This window comes from Maniola jurtina, chromosome 23, assembly GCF_905333055.1.
Source record: "Maniola jurtina chromosome 23, ilManJurt1.1, whole genome shotgun sequence".
Classification (NCBI taxonomy): domain Eukaryota; kingdom Metazoa; phylum Arthropoda; class Insecta; order Lepidoptera; family Nymphalidae; genus Maniola; species Maniola jurtina.
Window position 1 is genome coordinate 9,247,004 of NC_060051.1, and position 18,986 is coordinate 9,265,989.

General features: G+C 38.1%; 1 protein-coding gene across 1 annotated transcript in view; it reads right to left on the bottom strand.

Moving 5' to 3' along the window:
- The window catches only part of LOC123877174 (glycine receptor subunit alpha-3-like), a 37,401-nt gene extending 20,799 nt beyond the window's left edge, over positions 1–16,602 (bottom strand). The window contains exons 1-4 of the mRNA XM_045923683.1: positions 16,238–16,602; positions 15,464–15,611; positions 11,775–11,857; positions 10,115–10,341 (exon numbers count right to left, since the gene is read on the bottom strand). Of these exons, the coding sequence (XP_045779639.1) occupies positions 10,115–10,341; positions 11,775–11,857; positions 15,464–15,611; positions 16,238–16,317 (538 nt within the window). The 5' untranslated portion in view covers positions 16,318–16,602. The remainder of the gene's footprint in view (positions 1–10,114; positions 10,342–11,774; positions 11,858–15,463; positions 15,612–16,237) is intronic.
- Positions 16,603–18,986: the final 2,384 nt, after the last annotated feature.

The following is an 18,986-nucleotide window of genomic DNA, read 5'->3' on the forward strand; positions in this document are numbered from 1 at the left end:
GCGGTTGAAAACTTTTGAAAAGGAAATTCATCGTCAGGTAAGTATGAATTATCGCAAGGTGAGCGCCTGGTTGAAAGCCATTCTTCTGAAGTTACAGAAATCAATGAAGGACCTTCCAACCTAAGTGCGTATCCTGAGGACTGTGTGGGCATAAGACCACCAGATACACAGTCAGCAGGATTTTGAACCTCTGAGATATGATAAAAATTCACCTTAAGTGGCGACAAATGCGTATGAATTTCAGAAATGCGGTTAGCTACATAAATATTAAATTTGTACGGTGACGAGAGTGCCCAGCAGAGGGCGACTTCTGAATCTGGGAATGCGAGAACTTCCTTTATTTTTACGCGAGATGATATTGTAGCGTAGACCGAATTTACTAGACGAGTAAGCAAAACAATTTTATTTTGGTCAACAATGTGTTGCGGTGGAGAATCATCCCATCCCATATTCAAAAGCCATAACTCTTTTATGATTAATTTAGCGAATAAAATGACTGGACCTACAAGGCCTAAATCATCATACAGACGTGCGGTAGCTGAGAGGATAGCTCTTTTTGTACAAGATGTAAGCGGTTGCGAAACTTTAAAAACAAAATTATCAAATGCGGAAAACCAATGTATATCTAGAAGCTTGAAAGTATGCTCATCTGCAAAAGATATACTTTCAGACCGCGGTATACATTGTATCAGTTCAGAGGGGTTGCTAGTCCGATTGACTAGATCAAATCCTCCAGACTTGAACATCTGGATTGGCTCGTTTGCTATCGCAACTGCTTCCTCAGTGGAAGAAGCAGCGGAAGCAAGGTCACCAATACAGATGTCCCTTTCGAAAATTGCAGCGGCAAGAGGCCATCTCTCTCTCTCCTTCTTAGCAACTTCGCGCAGAGTGCAAAGAGCCAAAAAGGGAGAGGAGCGCAATTCGAAAGTGACGCGGTTAAATGTATGTTTACAAGGCGGGTCATCACTATCAAATCTATATAAGATTATTTGATGTTTGCGGTGCGGGGAATTTATTTCGAAATATAGGTACATTTGCCTCACGTTTTCAAAGAAAGCGATTTTACAAAACCTAACATTGAACAAAGTATTAAGAATCTCAGCGTGCAGGTTACAATATGAACGAAGAGTTCTGAAGAGAGTGGTCGACATAACATCATTAGATATGACAGAGTTATGTGACAATTTAAACCCAGACGCGGTACCTTTCTCAGGGAGAACCTCTGAAATAGAATCCTTCTCCGAACTCTTCTGAATAGGTTCACTGTCTCTTACGCGTAAGTCAGAATTGGAAATTTTAATATCAAGCATCAAATCATTCTCTTCACCTGCGATACAAGTATTGATTGTCTTTGCAGTGGTGTCCTTAGAAAGAATGTTAACAGCGAAACTATCGTCAGAGTTAAGATTAATTGTTGCGGTGTTAATATTTTTACAATCTGGCTGAGCAATGTTCAAGAATCCTATTTCAGGTTCTGCCAAGATCGGAAGGTTTTCTAAATTATTATTTTTATGAAGCGGTTCGCGAGCAAATGCACAAAAAGCAGCGGTATGCGGGAGCTGAGGGACGACTGGTGCGTCACCCAGAATTATATAACCTAGCGTGGTTTCAACGGCGGAAGGCGAATTATCACCACCTGTCAGTTTATTGAAAAGTAAGATTTCACAATAGCGATTTACTCCCAACAACACATCAATAGTTCCTGGTTCCGAGAATTCATCGTCTGCGAGAGGTATATTTCGTATTAAAGATTTCATAGCTGCTACGTCTACACGCGCATCGGGCAGCTGTGACGTAATCTGCTCGACCACAAGCGGGCGTATGAAATATTCTTTAGTATCATCAAAACGAGATTTAAATTTAAAGTCGGAAATCCCAAGTATCTTTTGAGAAGTGCCACCGATTCCCTGAACTTCAGAGAAGCGGCTTTGCGTGTGAACAGGTAATGATAATCTCTTGCAGCAAGCCATAGAAATATAATCACTTTGTGAGCCGGGGTCAATGAGACAACGCACAAAGTGAGAGCGATTGTACTTATCTAGTACTTTAATTTTAGCGGTGCCCAATAAGGCGGTTGTAGCGGTGCGGTCGTGATGTTCACGAGATATAGTACATAAAGAAGCGGCAATGTTAGCGGATGAATCATTAGACGATTCTGATACATTAATTTTTGCGGGCGAATTAGCGGACGTATAAGCGGACGTATGCGCAAACGTATGAGCGGGTGAATTACAAGACGTATGAGCGGGTTGATTAGAAGACGTATGAGCGGGTTGATTAGCGGACGTATAAGCAGACGTCCGAGCGGATGTCAAAGCGGACGTCGGAGCGGACGTCGGAGCTGACGCATGAGCGGGTTGAATTACATTATTTTCAGAATGATTGCTCGGCACAGTGCGAGGCATATCATCCGAATTAGCGGATTGCGACAATGAGCAATTATAAAGGTGCGGACAGATATGTGACGTTGGCGCATTGACAACGACACTACAATTTGATTTACTAGATTTAGCGAAACACAAACTTGAATGGTGACGTTTAAGCGGAAAGCAATTTGAGCAGTTTTTAGTGCTGCTACAAGCGGAATATTTATGCGAGGTACTTAAGCAGTTTGTACAGTATGAATTATTTTTAACAATTTCGTACCTTTGCCTAGGAGTTAATTTCATAAACTCAGTGCACTTGTATAAGTGGTCATGCTTTTCATTTTTACATACGACACACTTATGATTTTCATGTGAGCTACGAGCGCTTTCCGTATTGACAAAAGACTTAGTAGACTTAGTAGACCTCGTGACAGGTGTAGGTATGTGTTTAGAGCGAGCTTTATTTTGCAACTGTGCATTAACATTGCTCCCTCTAGACAGCACCTTGCTCTGTTCCTTCACAAAATCTATAAGACTTTTATATGTTGGAATTTGTTTTTTACGATTAATAAGCTCAAACATTTTAACGGTATCTTCATCTAATTTAAGCGTAGCCAAATGAAGGAATATAAAATCAGTCAAATCAATTTTTAACTGTTTAAGTGCTTCTACCGATGAATCAAAAGTGTTTATGAAATTATCTAGTGCGGTATCATTATTATTAGCAAGTGGCTTGAATTGCAACACTTGATTTAAATAAGCGGAAGCGAGCGAGCGGGGGTCGTCGTACTTCTGTATTAAGGCATCCCAGATGATATTATAATTTTCAGCTGTTGCTGGCAACCCTGAACAAACTGCGGCAGCCCTATCAGTTAATTTTCCGACTAGGTAAAATACCCTTTCACTATTATTTAAATTCGGGTTATCATGAATCATACTTTTAAACTGCTGATAAAACAACGGCCATTTAGTTAAATCACCATTAAATGAAATAAGATCAATAGGCGGAAGATGCGATTTTAATTTAGGGAACTTTGACAAAGACGCCATGTTAGATTCAGATTCTTTATTGCTGTTAGTCGCTAAGACTTGTTTGACATAACAAAATAATTCCTCGAATGACATCCATGATTGATAATTAATAGGATTTTTAGGATTCAATTTCAACTGTATAGCGTTATATGAATCTAGTGTTTGCTCGAATTCCTTTCGTAAAATGTCTAGGTTACCTGACTGGCATAAAAGATTAGGTAGTTTACTAGAATCAATTTCTACTTGCAAGGCGGCATCGTAGATTCGTTGCATTCGCGCAAACATCGCATCGCGCTTCGATTCCAATATTAACATTTGACATTCGTCATGTGTACGCGGTAAATCTGAATCACCCTTTGTAGTCATTTTTAAAACTCAAAGTACCTAAATAAATCGAACACAAGGTAATATGGTATTTAACTAGGTTGGTTAAATATGTCAATTAAAAAATATCGATATTATGTAACCAATATAGTTTAGCGGTAAGTATATACTATAAAATGCGTTGGTTATACTGTGAAAACACACAACTCCTATATTTAGGCGAGCGGTTAAATTATTGCGTTGCAAACGTAAAAATATTATTTACGGAACGCGTATTTGAGTGCATACAATAATCACAATGCTGGTTGAATACCTACTCCGCGCGCAATGGCTCGTACCTACATTAGTCTATTCATAAAATCGACAGCGGAACTTATGTAGGTACCTACCTTATTCGCGTCTTATAAGTAACGACAACTTAAATGTTAACTACTACGTACCTATAAGTAGATCTATACGTTTTATTTCCCAGGTTTGCGGAATTATATTATGGTTAAATCTTATACCGAAATAATAAAGGTGTGCGGGTAAATATGAAATTTTATAAAAAATACTTTATTACTTCTAACCTAGAATATCAAACGATAGAATTACGTAGGTATATCGTAGGCCGTACTTATAATCTAATAATTCTGCAATATTACGACACGATGCAACATTAGGTATCCATAAATCGTGAATGCTACTTGAAATAATTCAAACTTATTGACTCGACGTAGGTAGGCGGTACTAAAAATTATATTACTATAATTTGATTAAATTAAAGAGTCGAGTCAATTTTATTATGAAATCGGATGGATAAGCCCATAAATCCGATTAAAAGATTCTGAAATCCGGTTCGAAGGACCATAAAATATGGTAGCTCCAAAATAAAAATTAAAGGGGGCCTTATGCCACCATATTTGAAAACGTGCGGTCAAAATTATTTTTGGTTTTAATGGACTGTATTAGCGGTTAATTGCCCCATAAAAACGTAGCATTCGACGAAGGAGAAAAAAAGGGGTGTGTCCTCCAGGGAGTGGTTAGGTAAATTTGGACTTACGTGGCTGGAATGGTTCAAAGGTCTGTTCCGAACTGCAGCTTTCTCGTCACCACACTTTCACCATCCCTGGCCAGGGTATATTTGTAAATCGCTGTTGCACTCCGGGGTGTGTCACATGGCGTGTCGCGGTGATTTTGCGGTTGTTTATTATGCACGAAAGTAGTGTCTCACGCCAGCAATAGATTATATTGCACTGAGGTGTCGGTTTTTGTTCGTACATTAGCGTTGCGTTGAGTCCATGAGTGGGAAAGGAAAGGATATATAGGATAGAGTGAGTGAGGAATACCCACATCCCTGTTATGCGATTAAATGCAGTTTTGAAGTAGGTGGCGCCATCTATTGAGATTTACCAGTATAATATTATGCTTTTCTCAGCATAGATTTTTTAAACTTGTGTTGTGTTGTTGTGTGTGTTGTAAAAGTAAGTAAAGAATGTAAAGAATGATGAGTAGGTAAAGAAGGAATATAACATCCTAAGACCCCCTTGTTGTAGATATAATAAAGCCAATCCACATTTTGACCGATGGGGCAGGTGTGTTCTGGAGCGAAGAACGCGTACCGGTCGTTCTTTGGAATTATTCTTGTATTTTGAACAATACTGATTAGCAGTTAATGATACCTATACCTACTGTTAATTTCTCATAAGGAGAGGAAATTATGCCAACATTTTTTTACTATATGCATATTATTTAATCATATTTTGAAGTGCAACTCATTTTTGCCTACCATTTACTCTCAGTATGAACGTTTAAATTAATTAAATAAATAGATTAACACACTTTACGTTTTAATTAGATGAAACACTTAACCATAAAAATTAAAGCAAAGTTTTAATTAGGCAACGTTGCTATTAAAAAATTGCAAGCGTAAAAACATTTACCTACTGAAAAATATTATTTTTATTAGGTATAATTTATTTTAAAATAAATAAACTATCATTTCGAAAAACCTTGAAGCGGTGGTAGCCTAGTGGTGAAGATGTCAGCCTTTTATTGGGAGGGTCGGAGGTTCGCTCCCGGACACGCATCTCTAACTTTTCGAAGTTACTTTACCTATGTGTATTTTTAATTTTTATGAAATTAAGTGTCACTTGCTTTAATGGTGCATGCAGAAGTACTACTTACGTAAAGTTTCGGAAAATGCAATTATACAATAAAAGTACCTAAGGGGCGGGCCAACAAATTCCTGAAAAGCCGGCAACGCATCAACAGTTTCTCTGGTGCTGAAAATGTTCATGGGCGGCGGTAATCACCTAACATCAGGTGACCCGCCTGCTCGTTTACTCGCTATTTTATTTTGAAAAGCATGTTTTTTTTGATTCGATGACTTAGCCCTTAATTGCGATCTCACCTGGTGGTAAGTGATGATGCAGTCTTTTGATGAAAGCGGATTATCCTGGAAGGAGTACTTGTGGCAATTTTAATTACTCACACGGTTTCTAGTTTCTACATGGCAACGTACCGGAACGCTAAATCGTTTGGCAAGTCTTTGCTGGTAAGGCAGTACCTATGCAGGTACCTATATAGCTACGGCCGAAAACTCAAAACTTAGATATTATAAATTTCAAATTAGCCTTTACCGGGAATCGAACCCTGGAGCACCGATTTGAGACTACAGCACCACTCTGCACCAGAGAGCCTTTGTTAATTGAAGCCTGGTTGGTTAATAAGGTTACCAGTTCAAAAACATCATTATAAATAACCTGAAGTACGCACACAGACTGTAATTATTTTGAAAGAGCCCTACAAAATAAAATTATATATTTTTAATTTATTTTACGCTTTATTTTGAATGTCTAATTAGGAACCAGTTTTTAACCCCCGACCCAAAAAGAGGGGTGTTTTAAGTTTGACGTGTGTATCTGTGTACCTGTCTGTGGCATCGTAGCTCCTAAACGAATGAACCAATTTTAATTTAGTTTTTTTTAGTTTGAAAGGTGGTTTGATCGAGAGTGTTCTTAGCTATAATCGAAGAAAATCGGTTCAGCCGTGTGAAAGTTATCAGCTCTTTTCTAGTTTTCTTATAGAGGTTTGTGCGTCGGGGGTTTTTTAAATTTCGAGTTATGGTTTCTACTGATTAAATTCCAAATTTCCCCTGCCGGGAATCAAACCCGGGACCTCCCACTAATAAGACCACAGCGCTCACCACTACGCCAGGAAGGTCGTCGACGTACTAATTTACGTTTATGGGTCGTATTTTCGAGCCGGATCATCATTTCGTTTTGTCATTGGCATGACTCCAAATCTACAGAATGCATCCACAAAAGGAGTTAGAAGGCATTCATTATCATCATGATCACCGCTGACCCACTACTGACAAAGGTCTCCTGTCAGTATGAGAAGGGTTTAGACTTTAGGCCAAAAGTAGGCCACACTCTGGCCAAGTGCGGATTGGCTGACTTCACACTTTTTTGAGAGCATTATCAAGAACTCTTATGCATGTAATTTCCTCACGATGTTTTCACCGATAAAACAATACTATCCTAATGCCTAAGATAATGATGGTCTAAGAGCCAGCGAGGGCAAACCTTCGTTATTTTAAAAAAGCTGAACGTTTCTCTGCGTATTGTCCCAAATACAAGAAAGAACGATCATGGACTATGAAGTTTGGATCATGGTGGCTGTACTGGCTTTGTATAGCCATGGTGGCTTGAGCACCATGGCAACCCTCTTAACCCTTTTAGGGGGTGACAGGGGGTTGCCACGATACTGAGTTGACAATGCATGACTTGATTTCCAATACTATTCCAAAAAAACACTATACTCTGTCGTTTTTTTTACACTTTTTCCAATCCTCCATGATCGAAACTTCATAGTCGCTAATCGTTATTCCGTTTGTTGGGGCCAATACAGTTAAAATTTCAGCTTTTATGAAATAGCGAAGGTCTGGCCCTTGCTGGCTCTCTCTCTATAAGTGGTGCGTGCACGGAATAGACCCCCAGACACGCCGACTAGGAGACCTTGAGAGGTCTTAATCACAAGGCTATTAAGTATTTTAAAGGCGGCAGTAGTCGCTTAAAAATGGGGTTAGCCAAAAAGCGATCGTCTGCCTTACAGACACAGTTCTAAAACCTGTGGAAGTCAGTTTTTGCATCTAAGTCGGTCTTTTGTCCGTCTCGACGCTTCCTGTACCACATAGATGTGTTCTGTGCCAAGGCGCTTCATTATTTCACTACCTAACATCTCTTTATAAAACAGCTGCTACATGACACATTTTTCTTTACGGGAGATTTTTGGTTTATTTTCTATTTTAAAAAACTATTTTATTCGATCACAAATAGTAGGTAGTTCAGGACTTGAAAATGACAAGACTTGTGAGTTCCTAAAGGCTCTTTAAACTATTATTTCACTAGGACATAGACCCCGTGTTGAAATCGGTCAAGTACGATTTGAACTCGCTCAGTAAGGGATCCGTACAACAAGAAATAACACTTGTTATTGTTATGTATATGTTCTTTACTCATAGCGGCAACAGAAATACTCATTCTGTGCAAATTTCAAGTCTCTACCCCCGACCCAAAAAGAGGGGTGTTATAAGTTTGACGCGTGTATCTGTGTATCTGTCTGTGACATCGTAGCTCCTAAACGAACGGACCGATTTTAATTGAGTTTTTTGTTTGAAAGGTGGCTTGATCGAGAGTGTTCTTAGCTATAATCGAAGAAAATCGGTTCAGCCGTTTGAAAGTTATCAGCTCTTTCCTAGTTTTCTTAAAGAGGTTTTTGTGTCGGGGGTTTTTTAAATTTTAAGTTATTACACTTTAATTTTTTCGAAAATCAAATTCGGCAGTGAAAAACGAGGCGAAAGTTTTAATCTGAGAGTATAATACCAAAAGTGCCGAGAGTTAAATTTCCACGTGTAACATACGTACGAAGTTTTTAATACCATAAAAACTGTAACATATTTTTAATCCGTAGTACACATACCTAGGCTTTAAGCTACTTTTCACTGGTTGTTAATGATAATAAAAACCAGCCAAGTGCGAATCAGACTTGCGCACCGAGGGCTGCGTACTCGGGTATTTTTTCCGACATTTTGCACGATAAATCAAAAATTATTATGCATTAAAAAAAACCGGCCAAGTGAGAGTCGGACTCGCTCACTGAGGGTTCCGTACTTGGGTATTTTTTCCAACATTTTGAACGATAAATCAAAAACTACTTACTATACATAAAAATAAATAAAAAACTGTTTTAGGATGTACAGGTAAAGCCCTTTCATAATATGATACTCCACTTGGTATAGTTATCTTACTTTGAAAATTGAAAATACTAATTGTTTGTTCATGAACACATTTTAAATTTTTTTGTGATGTAACCACAAACTCACGGTTTTCGGATTTTTTTCCTTTACTTGTGCTATAAGATCTAGCTGCCTGTCAAATTTCATGATTCTAGGTCAACGGGAAGTACCCTATAGGTTTTCTTGACAGACAGACAGACAAAGAGACAAACAGACAGAGAGTCTGTCTCTCCCAGACAACAAAGTGATCCTATAAGGGTTCCGTTTTTGCTTCTGATGCATTTTGGAAAGCCCCCTACCATGCGTTTCTAATAGATAATTGAAAATGAGATACTTATTAAAGAATTGCAATGCATCGAGAATTGCAATAAAACATTTTGTAACGATGAACGTACCTATTGAAAAATTATATTTTTGTGTTATGAGTGCTTATAGCTATGGCAACGCTTTTCATTAAATTTTAATAAAGTATTGAAAGTATTCGAATACTATTTCCATCATGACAAGTGCTTCTGCTATTAAAATGAAGCCCTCACTGAAAGCAATTACTAGATCTTATCTATTTGTGTTGTTATTTACGTACCATTGTGTTATTAATTAGTCAGTGTTAATTAATGATATTTTTAGAAATATTAATTTCATACAAGCATGCTATTGACGATTGTACATTATTGTGCAAATTTTTGCGGAGGCTGTGATAGCCTAGTGGTTAGAACGTCCGGCTCCTAATCGCAAGTCAGGGGTTCGATCCCGGGATAACACCCCCGACAAGTTAAGGTTACAGTAACTAGAAAACAGCTGATAACTTTCAAACGGCTGAAACGATTTTCTTGGATTATATAGCTAAGAACACTCTCGATCAAGCCACCTTTCAAACAAAAAACTAAATTAAAATCGGTTCATTAGTTTAGGAGCTACGATGCCACAGACAGATACACAGATACACACGTCAAACTTATAACACCCCTCTTTTTGGGTCGGGGGTTTAAAAAAAGGTGGAGTGGATGAAGAATCTATTAGGCGAACTCTTGTAAATTCCATCCGTCCATCGCGTCTAAAGTTAAAATTTAGCACTTTGCTACAGAACCCTAAAAAATCAATAATGACTCACAGCTTTCCATCTGCAGCTTGCACTCCTGCGTGTCATGGGGGTAGATGAGGAAGTTCATGGCGCAGCTCAGCTTCAGGGTCAGCTTCACCATGTAGAGGATGGTCTTGTCCTTGTACAGCCACACGTAGTGGTTGGGGATGGTCATGGTCTGGAAGGTGACGGATTTGGCGTTCTTGAAGAAGGAGTCTGGTCTCCACATCTGCTTCAGCCAGTCCACTTCGAGCAGCCTGGTGGAATGAAGACAATAATTACTGCTATACGAGTAGATATGTATTTGAAGACTGGTAGACTTCATACACCTCTGAAAAGATTAATTTAATGTAATTAATTATCGCCACTCGCCACTACATAATTGTTTGACAATCAAAAAGTGTACAATACCAAATTTGAATAAATGACTTTGACTTTGTCTTTGATTATGGAAACTCTCGGGCATGCAGGCTTCCTCAATGTTTTCCTTCATCGTTGAAACTGGTGAGGGTAGTTTTAATATTGCTCCTTAAGATACGTTTGATGTCGTGGGTGTACCTATAGTATGCGACAGATTGAGATGGCAATCGGAGTATGAGGCAGGGGGACGCCCTGCACACCCACATGCAGTGCTAGGACTGTGCGGGTGTGCAGGGCGTCCCCACCCCGGTTGCCATCCCATCCTGTCGCACACTATAGCTCGTTGAACTCTTTTCCATTGGAGCTCAAATCATTAGCTCCTCTTAGGTCTAGGAAAAGAGTTCAAAGCAATGCTAAGTTCGATTATTCAAAATTCTCAGTAAAATATAAGGATAAATAATTTTGCGAGAGGTAAGCAAACACAAGATACTCGTATGAAACGAATTTAACGATACTAGTGAATATTGAAAACTAGTGAAAGAATTTTCAAAATCGGTTCAGTAGTTCCAGATATTACTTCCTTCAAACAAACTCATACACTTACTTGTAGGTAAGGATTTAAAATAAATGGAAAAAATAAAGTAATATACATTTATTTGAAAAAAATTTTTTAATAAAATAAACTTAGATCTAAATTAAAACTAAAAACAAATTAAAATATTTAAAAAAAATTAAAAACTAAAATTAACTAAATTGAATCTAAAACCTCAACGAGACAACCGCAGCGAGGCATTGTAATTTGTACCCAAGATGCTGGCAGCATTACCTTTTGGATGGCCAAACTAATTCTTTGTCCAAGTTAGCTGCCAGCTCTCGGGTCCCCGGTTGACTCGATAACTCTTTTCGAAATTTCCTCAAAAAGAGCTCGAGCTCTTTTTCGGGGGCTCGAGCCCCCGGGCCCCTCGGCCCAGAGGTCTCCACGCCAAAAGGCACAAATATGAAGCTCCCATCGAGGTTTTCATAGTTGCGCCTCTTGGCCCGTTCGGCGAAACGAAAAAGTAAAAAAAATGCCTTTTCAGGGTTCCGTACCTCAAAAGGAGAAACGGAACCCTTGTAGGATCACTTTGTTGTCTGTCTGTCTGTCTATCCGTCCGTCCGTCCGTCCGTCCGTCCGTTCAAAAATGTCGAAAAATTACCCGAGTACGGAACCCTCAGTGCGCGAATCTGACTCGCACTTGGCCGGTTTTTTAGAGAGTTGAGTTCATACATCGATGAGTTAATGGCCTGAGTAAATGTAAAAGTTGTGCAAAGAAAAGCGAATGTTAATCACCTGTATTCAGTCGTCATGTTTTCCGGCAGTCGGAGCCGAAAGTCTTTCCAGGTTTGAGCAAAAAATATGTCCGCTGCGTAAGTCTGGAACAAAAACAAAAATATGTAACCAATAGGAAGTAGGCTATTCCATAAACTTACAGCTTACATAGGTTAACTTAGCTATATACTTTTATTTAAGCTTAGTTCTTTAGTTTTTAAAAATTGAATATCACACTTCACACTAATATTACAAAGGTGAAGTGAATATGTATATAATTATGTGTATGTTTGTTATTCTTTCACGCAAAAACTACTGAACGGATTTGGCTGAAATTCGGAATGAATAAAATAGAATAGATTTTTATTCAAATAAACTTTACAAGTGCTTTTGAATCCTCAAAATAATTTACCACCGGTTCGGAATGCCGTTCCTACCGAGAAGAACCAGCAAGAAACTCGGCGGTTGCTCTTTTCAATTGTTCAATTTACAATAATATTCCATACTATACAAGCAATTACAGCCCCGCGCACTGCTGGAGCGAATCAAATCCATGCTTTTTTATAATTTACAATGTGTCAGGGAACCAGCCTCAATGCATTAGGCCGCTTGCCATCATCAGTTCATAAGTCAAGATAGCAATAAGAAATCTGCCCAGCAAATAAGCATATTTAAGTACTTACTTACAGGCTTTTCTTTAAAACTATCATTTCAATGGATCAGTAAGCCTCTGAACTATACTTAGTAGAATCTAGGTTTAATAATTGCGGTTGCAAATTCTTTCCGCGAGCTTCGCAATTTGCCGCGCCGTGGATCAAAGGGGGTCGTAAAATGCCTATTCATAGATAACTCTAGTTTGAGGAGACAAAAACTGAAAAGTCGACTGTTATTGACCTTAGAGAAAGACGGAATTCAAACCCCATCTAAATATCCATTATAATAATCCAGTCATAAAACCCTATAGGTAAATAGATTAGATAGCCTATAGGTTTCTTGACAGACACGACAGATAGGACAGACCGACAGACAGACAGACAACGAATTAAACTTATAAGGGTTCTTTTTTTCCTTTTGAGATAGGGAATCCTAAAAATATTGTATAAAGTCTTGAAATTCGTCAATTTGTTTTTGTTTCAAACTCGCTTCGCTCGCGCTTTTATTTTTGGTCTCACCATAGATTTCTCATTGCAAAGGTATTTTAAAACCAATTTTTGCGATGCCTGTATGTACTTGTTTCATTAGCTTTCATTTTTAGGTTTGAATGTATGGAAACGAGTTTCTCTATTTCACCATAACTTCTGAATTGGATGTATGGGGTATCATTAGAATCCTTACATCAGTTATAAAATTTTTGAAAAAAAAAAAATAACGTAGCGGCTGTATTGAGTATTTTCCAATACGATTATTTTTAATTTTTACTTACTTCGTGTTTAGCATTGCAGTCGTTATTTTTTTTTTAATTAATAGGTATGACGATCGTGTTTTGATATTTATTATTTGCACTTGACACTGCACTTGAAAATATTTGTTTTAAATAATATATGCTTCGCCTGCTTGATATTCAGGTCAAGTTTTAGGTATATATATTTGAATATGTACTGTATACAGGGTGTTTGGTAATTAGTATATAATGACGACACCTACCCATGCTACTTTGATCTGATAAATACAATGCTGAAGTAAAATGACGAAATAAAATTATAAAATTTTCCATATTTAATTTTTTTTATGACCCAGTTTTCATGGCCCTAATGTGCCCTAACTTACTGAGTCGTTGGCCTCGGCCTATCTAAAGAGAAAAAAAAAATATGTCAAAGTTTTCATGACCCATGAAAATTTTGACATATTTTTTTTTTTTTAATTTTGTATGGAAATTTTTATAATTTTATTTCGTCATTATACTTCAGCATTGTGTTTATCAGATCAAAGTAGCATGGGTACGTGTCGTCATTATATACTAATTACCAAACACCCTGTATATACTCGTGTACTGATTTTCACTAAAGTTGCAGCAGTATTTAAATAATGCTTTCCTGTGACAGTCAAACAGAAAAGTCGCGAAATCCGTATTCATGGAGAGTTCTAGTTGGAACAGACAAAATCTGAAGAGTCGACTTTCACAGACAATTGCACTTAGAAAGTCTTAATGCAAAGCAAAAGTTTAATGTGTGCGCTTAAAATTAATTATGAAGCATCTGAAGAAAGAGTTCAGATTGAATTCAAAGCTATTTTTTTATTTTACGACAGGATTTGAGTACATGCAGAGTACCTACGGGAATTTCTAAATCGCATGCCATAGCGATCCCGGGCACGCATTTTTAACTTTTCGTACTAATGTGTATTTATTTCGCATAATTTATATTATTAACAATTATTAGGTATATCACTTGCTATAAAGGTGAAGAAAAACCTCGTGCATGTTTGAGAATTCTCTATTATGTTCTCAAACTTTCTCTGCTTGAGAATTCTGTATAATGTTCTCAAAGGTGCGTGAAGTTTGCCAATCCACACTAGGCCAGCGTGGTAGACTACAGCCAGACCCTTTTCATTCTCAGAAGAGTGAGCCCGTGCGGCGATGGGTTCATGGTAGGTAGGTACTGGTAGGTTCATACGATCATGGTAGAGTTGGTCATGCATTTCAAAAATCTCCCGCACTCAATTTTATTGGAATGGGTACTTTGATATCAAAATGATTCCAAATGTGGGATTTCCAAATGTGTGGATAAACCCGTGGTTCCCCTTGTGGCTACCGAAGGCGATAATCACTTAACATCAGGTGACTCACCTACGATCGTTTGCTAACTTATTCATAATATTAAAAACCTCACAAAAATATTAATAACCTAATGGATAATATCAAAGCTGAAAGGGCCAAGTACAGTTAGCGATTTCGCATTTCTTTACATTCAAATGGAGATGGTCGTAATAAATGCCACATCTCGTTCGTGTTAGCTGGTTCTATTTTTAGACTGCATCATTACTTACAAAAAGCTTTGATGTTAAGTAGTTACAAGGCTTACAAGATAGGGTTGCCTGATTTTTTGAGCTGTATAAGATACGAAATATGCTAGTAAAAGTCGAGATTTATTTTTTTATCCGAGACAACTGAAAAGCATCGTTTTTTGAATATTTTTTTAACTTCAATGCAGCTATACTTAATTAAAACTGAAAGTAGGCATTATTTTACTTTACACCTTTGAACCTAGGTAGATAAGTCCTATACTTTTGTTGCATTCGTCAGTTCATTTTAATACCATATGCAAATTATCCTTTTTACGAAGCAGTTGGAACTAAATACTTACACGGAGCTTTTTTAGACGCATTTATGTTAGACATTAATAAATCTGCCTTGTTTTAGGTAAAAATCTATACTTGGAATTTGCCCAGACATGACACGGTTAAAAGGAGATAGCGCTATCTGGCTGAATAGGTCTCTTTTCAACTGTAAAAAATCAAACCCAAGTCAAAGTACTGTAGAGCTCAGCTTCAGTCTGACGTCTGAGCAAAGACTACAGATCTCACGGCCGTAGTCACAATCATTACTATGAGGTCTCACAGTGCACTCGAACGCATAGTGTAGGTTCCACCAATCAGATCATTGTAAATTGAAGTGACACAGTCATCTGATTGGTGGAATCTACACTGTGAGTTCGAGCGCACTATGGGACCTCATAGTAACGTTTGTGAATACGGGTGCTGGTCTATCTTACCATGGAGTTCTCATCGATGGAGTCCAGCCCCATGACGGTGACGTGGAAGTTGACGATGGTGGGCTGGTCGTCTTTCTTCGGAGGCCGCATCTTGTCGTAGAGGCGGGGATCCTCGGGCAGCAGGTCCTGGAACGCCACCAGCGTTGACCTGGCCATATTGTGACAAACATACCAATTTTATTTATATGCGAATAGGTACTCTGTGTCTTGGTTTAAAGTTACTCAGCGAGTTATGGAGAGAGCTATGTTGGTTTCTGTGAAGGATAAGATTCGAAATGCAGAGATCCGCCAAAGAACCAAGGTCACTGACATTGCCCAAACAATCATTATCTTACAAATTGTACATACAATGAAACCCATCCAAGTATGGAGTAAGTATGGATAGTAATCCATCCATACTTTTAATATTATAAATGCGAAAGTGTGCCTGTCTGTCTGTCTGCTACCTTTTCACGGCCCAACAGTTTAACCGATTTTGACGAAAGGTACAGAGTTAGTTTATATCCCAGGGATGGACATAGGCTACTTTTTACTCCGCAAAATCAAAACGTTCCCACAGGATTCTTAAAGGCCCCCTCCGTTTAATAACCTATTTATATGTTTGGTATGGAGGTAAACTGCATCCCGGAAATGGACACAGGCAACTTTTTTTCCCAGAAAAGCAAACAGTTTCCACGGGATTTTCAATAAACCTAAATCTACGTGCATGAACTAGCGGGTATCATCTACTTTTGAATAATTGAAATCGAATCTTAGCCATATCTTGATACTTACTGTGCATAGCAAAGATCGCCTGCACCGAGCCATAGGCGAATTAGTAGCAAGGACATCCATAATATCCTTCCCGCTGCCATTTTCACTTAAATCACGTTCCTTATTTATTATTCTACATATTTATTCAATAAATAATTTAAGAAACTAGTTTTTTAATCAGGTAATCAAAAGAAAATACATCGAAATATTCCCACTCCAATTTTGTTAAATTAAAACTATTTCCTATCTATATTTTGTCATTTGTCCGACATAATTGGGCTGAAAATGTAACGCCCGTTGCCTCGATATATTTTTTTTGGGAAAATTAAAAAATTAAAAGTTTGAAACTCCGCCGCTTTGACAGCAGCCGTCGAAAGCGCGCGAAACAGTGATGGGCGACGTGAAAAAAATGGTTTTTCAAATATTTTGCACATGCGTGATGAAGTATGCAGGAATTTTATTAAAATACTAACTAACATAGGGATAGCCTAGTGTGGCTTCATCGGACCTCTGTTCAGGGGTCTGTTGTTCGATCCCGGGCACGCATTTCTAACTTTTCGGAGTTATGTGCGTTTTTAACCCCCGACCCGAAAATAGGGGTGTTATAAGTTTACGTGTGTATCTGTGTATCTTTCTGTGGCATCGTAGCTCCTAAACTAATGAACCCAATTTAATTTAGTTTTTTTTTGTTTGAAAGGTGGTGGGTGTTCTTAGCTAATCCAAGAAAATCAATTCAGCCGTTTGAAAATTATCAGCTCTTTTCTAGTTACTGTAACCTTCACTTGTCGGGGGTGTTATAAATTTTTAATTTACACTTATAATTTAAGAAATTAAAAATCAAAATAAAAAGTTTTAACGGTGAAAGAAAACCTTCACCCTCACCGCCTGGGTGACTGGTGTACTTTGACCACCTGTTGTTCCAGATCCTTTTTTCCATATGAAATTGTGGAATCAACTCCCATCGGCGGTGTTCCCACTAGATTATATGGGGTTGTATATGGACTGTAGACACAGATATTAGTTTCTAGAATATGTCTGCAAAATTTCATGGACTTTGGTTGCTTAATATTCAAATGAAATTTGAACTACGATTGTATGAAACGAGTGACGGAGTGAACCCTGTTAAGTATTTAGGTAAATAACACACTAATTTTTGATACAGGCTATTTTTGGCAAAATATTAATGAATTTTTGACAAAGCTTTTTTGTATAGACGGTCCTTCGCAGCGTTTGCCAAATGCTCGTTAGAAAAAATGGAAAACACGTCTATTGAAATGAAAAATTGAGGGATTTTGATTTCCTTTTGAAATGTACAAGAATCGGACCTCCATTTTTAGAATGTTCAATAGAAAAGAATTTTTATACCAATAGGTAGCTAGATAGGGAGGTACACTTTATCTTTAGGTTTACTATAAGATTCAAATACAAATTATGGACAAGTCAGTATCAGATGATCTTACTAATTTACTAATTTATTTATTTTAAGCAATTGAATGTCACTTCTCTAAAGATCAATATCGCGACGTTTGCCAGATTCGAAGTCTGTTAATGCATACTTGTGCCAGTGTGGTGGACAATGGCCAGATCCATGCTCAGTAATGACCCAGCATTGGGTTGTTGTTGATGATGATGATCTTACTTATTTTAATGTAAAAATATGAACTTTGGATGTTTGTTAGGTAGAACTTACCTACCCTACTCCTTCCCGCCACCATGGTCGATGACTGAATAGATTTGAGGGTTGTTTTTTAAATTCAGATACAAGTTATGGTAAGTGATGAAACAGTTTAAGATGGAACCGGCCTAACTTGGAAAAGCTATGGCAAGTTTTATTAACCCCACACCCCTTTGGTTTCTACACGACACCGTACCGGAACGCTAAATCGCTTGGCGGCACTGCTTTGCCGGTAGGGTGGTTACTAGCCCGGGCCGAAGCCTCCCACCAGACCAGAAATTTTGAAATTATAAAATCCTAAACCCGGAATCGAACCCGGGGCCTCTCACACCGCTTACCACTTGTGCCAGGGAAGTCGTCTGGAAATTGGAATCTAGAGGTTTGAACTCTGAATTTAACACAGGCTACATTAAGTTTTATTCTACAAATGGGATTTTACCTCAAGCTTAGAACTACGAGTATTAAATAGATTTTATCCATACTTCCATTCTTCCATACAAATATATAACTATACTAATATAATATATATATACTAATATAATATAATATAATATAATATAAATGCGAATGTGTGTCTGTCTGTCCGTCCGTCTGTCTGTCTGTCTATCTGCTACCTTTTCACGGCCCAACAGTTTAACCGATCCTGACGAAATTTAGTACAGAGTAGGCTTATATCCCGGGGACGGACATAGGCTACTTTTTATCCCGGAAAATCAAAGAGTTCCCACGGGATCTCTAAATACCCATCTGCTCAACCGATTTTTATGAAAGGTACCGAGGTAGCTTGCGCCCATGTTATTGACATAGACAACTTTTTATCCTGGAAAACCAAGCAGTTCCCACGGGATCTTCAAAACCTACATCCACGCGGATGAAGTCGCGGGCATCCTCTAGTAAATTGAATATTTTGGAAAAGTTACTGTTTAGCGCAAGTGATTGGTTTTGGTGTTGATCTCCATTGTCGAACTTGACCTAAATCGGTACACCATGTAAGAACACTTGCCCCATCTCCAAGAGTGGGGTATCTTGTAATACCTCGCCTATTATTGGATCAGCATCGAGGCTCGCCACTGCCTCACTTGAGCACGTTTGCCT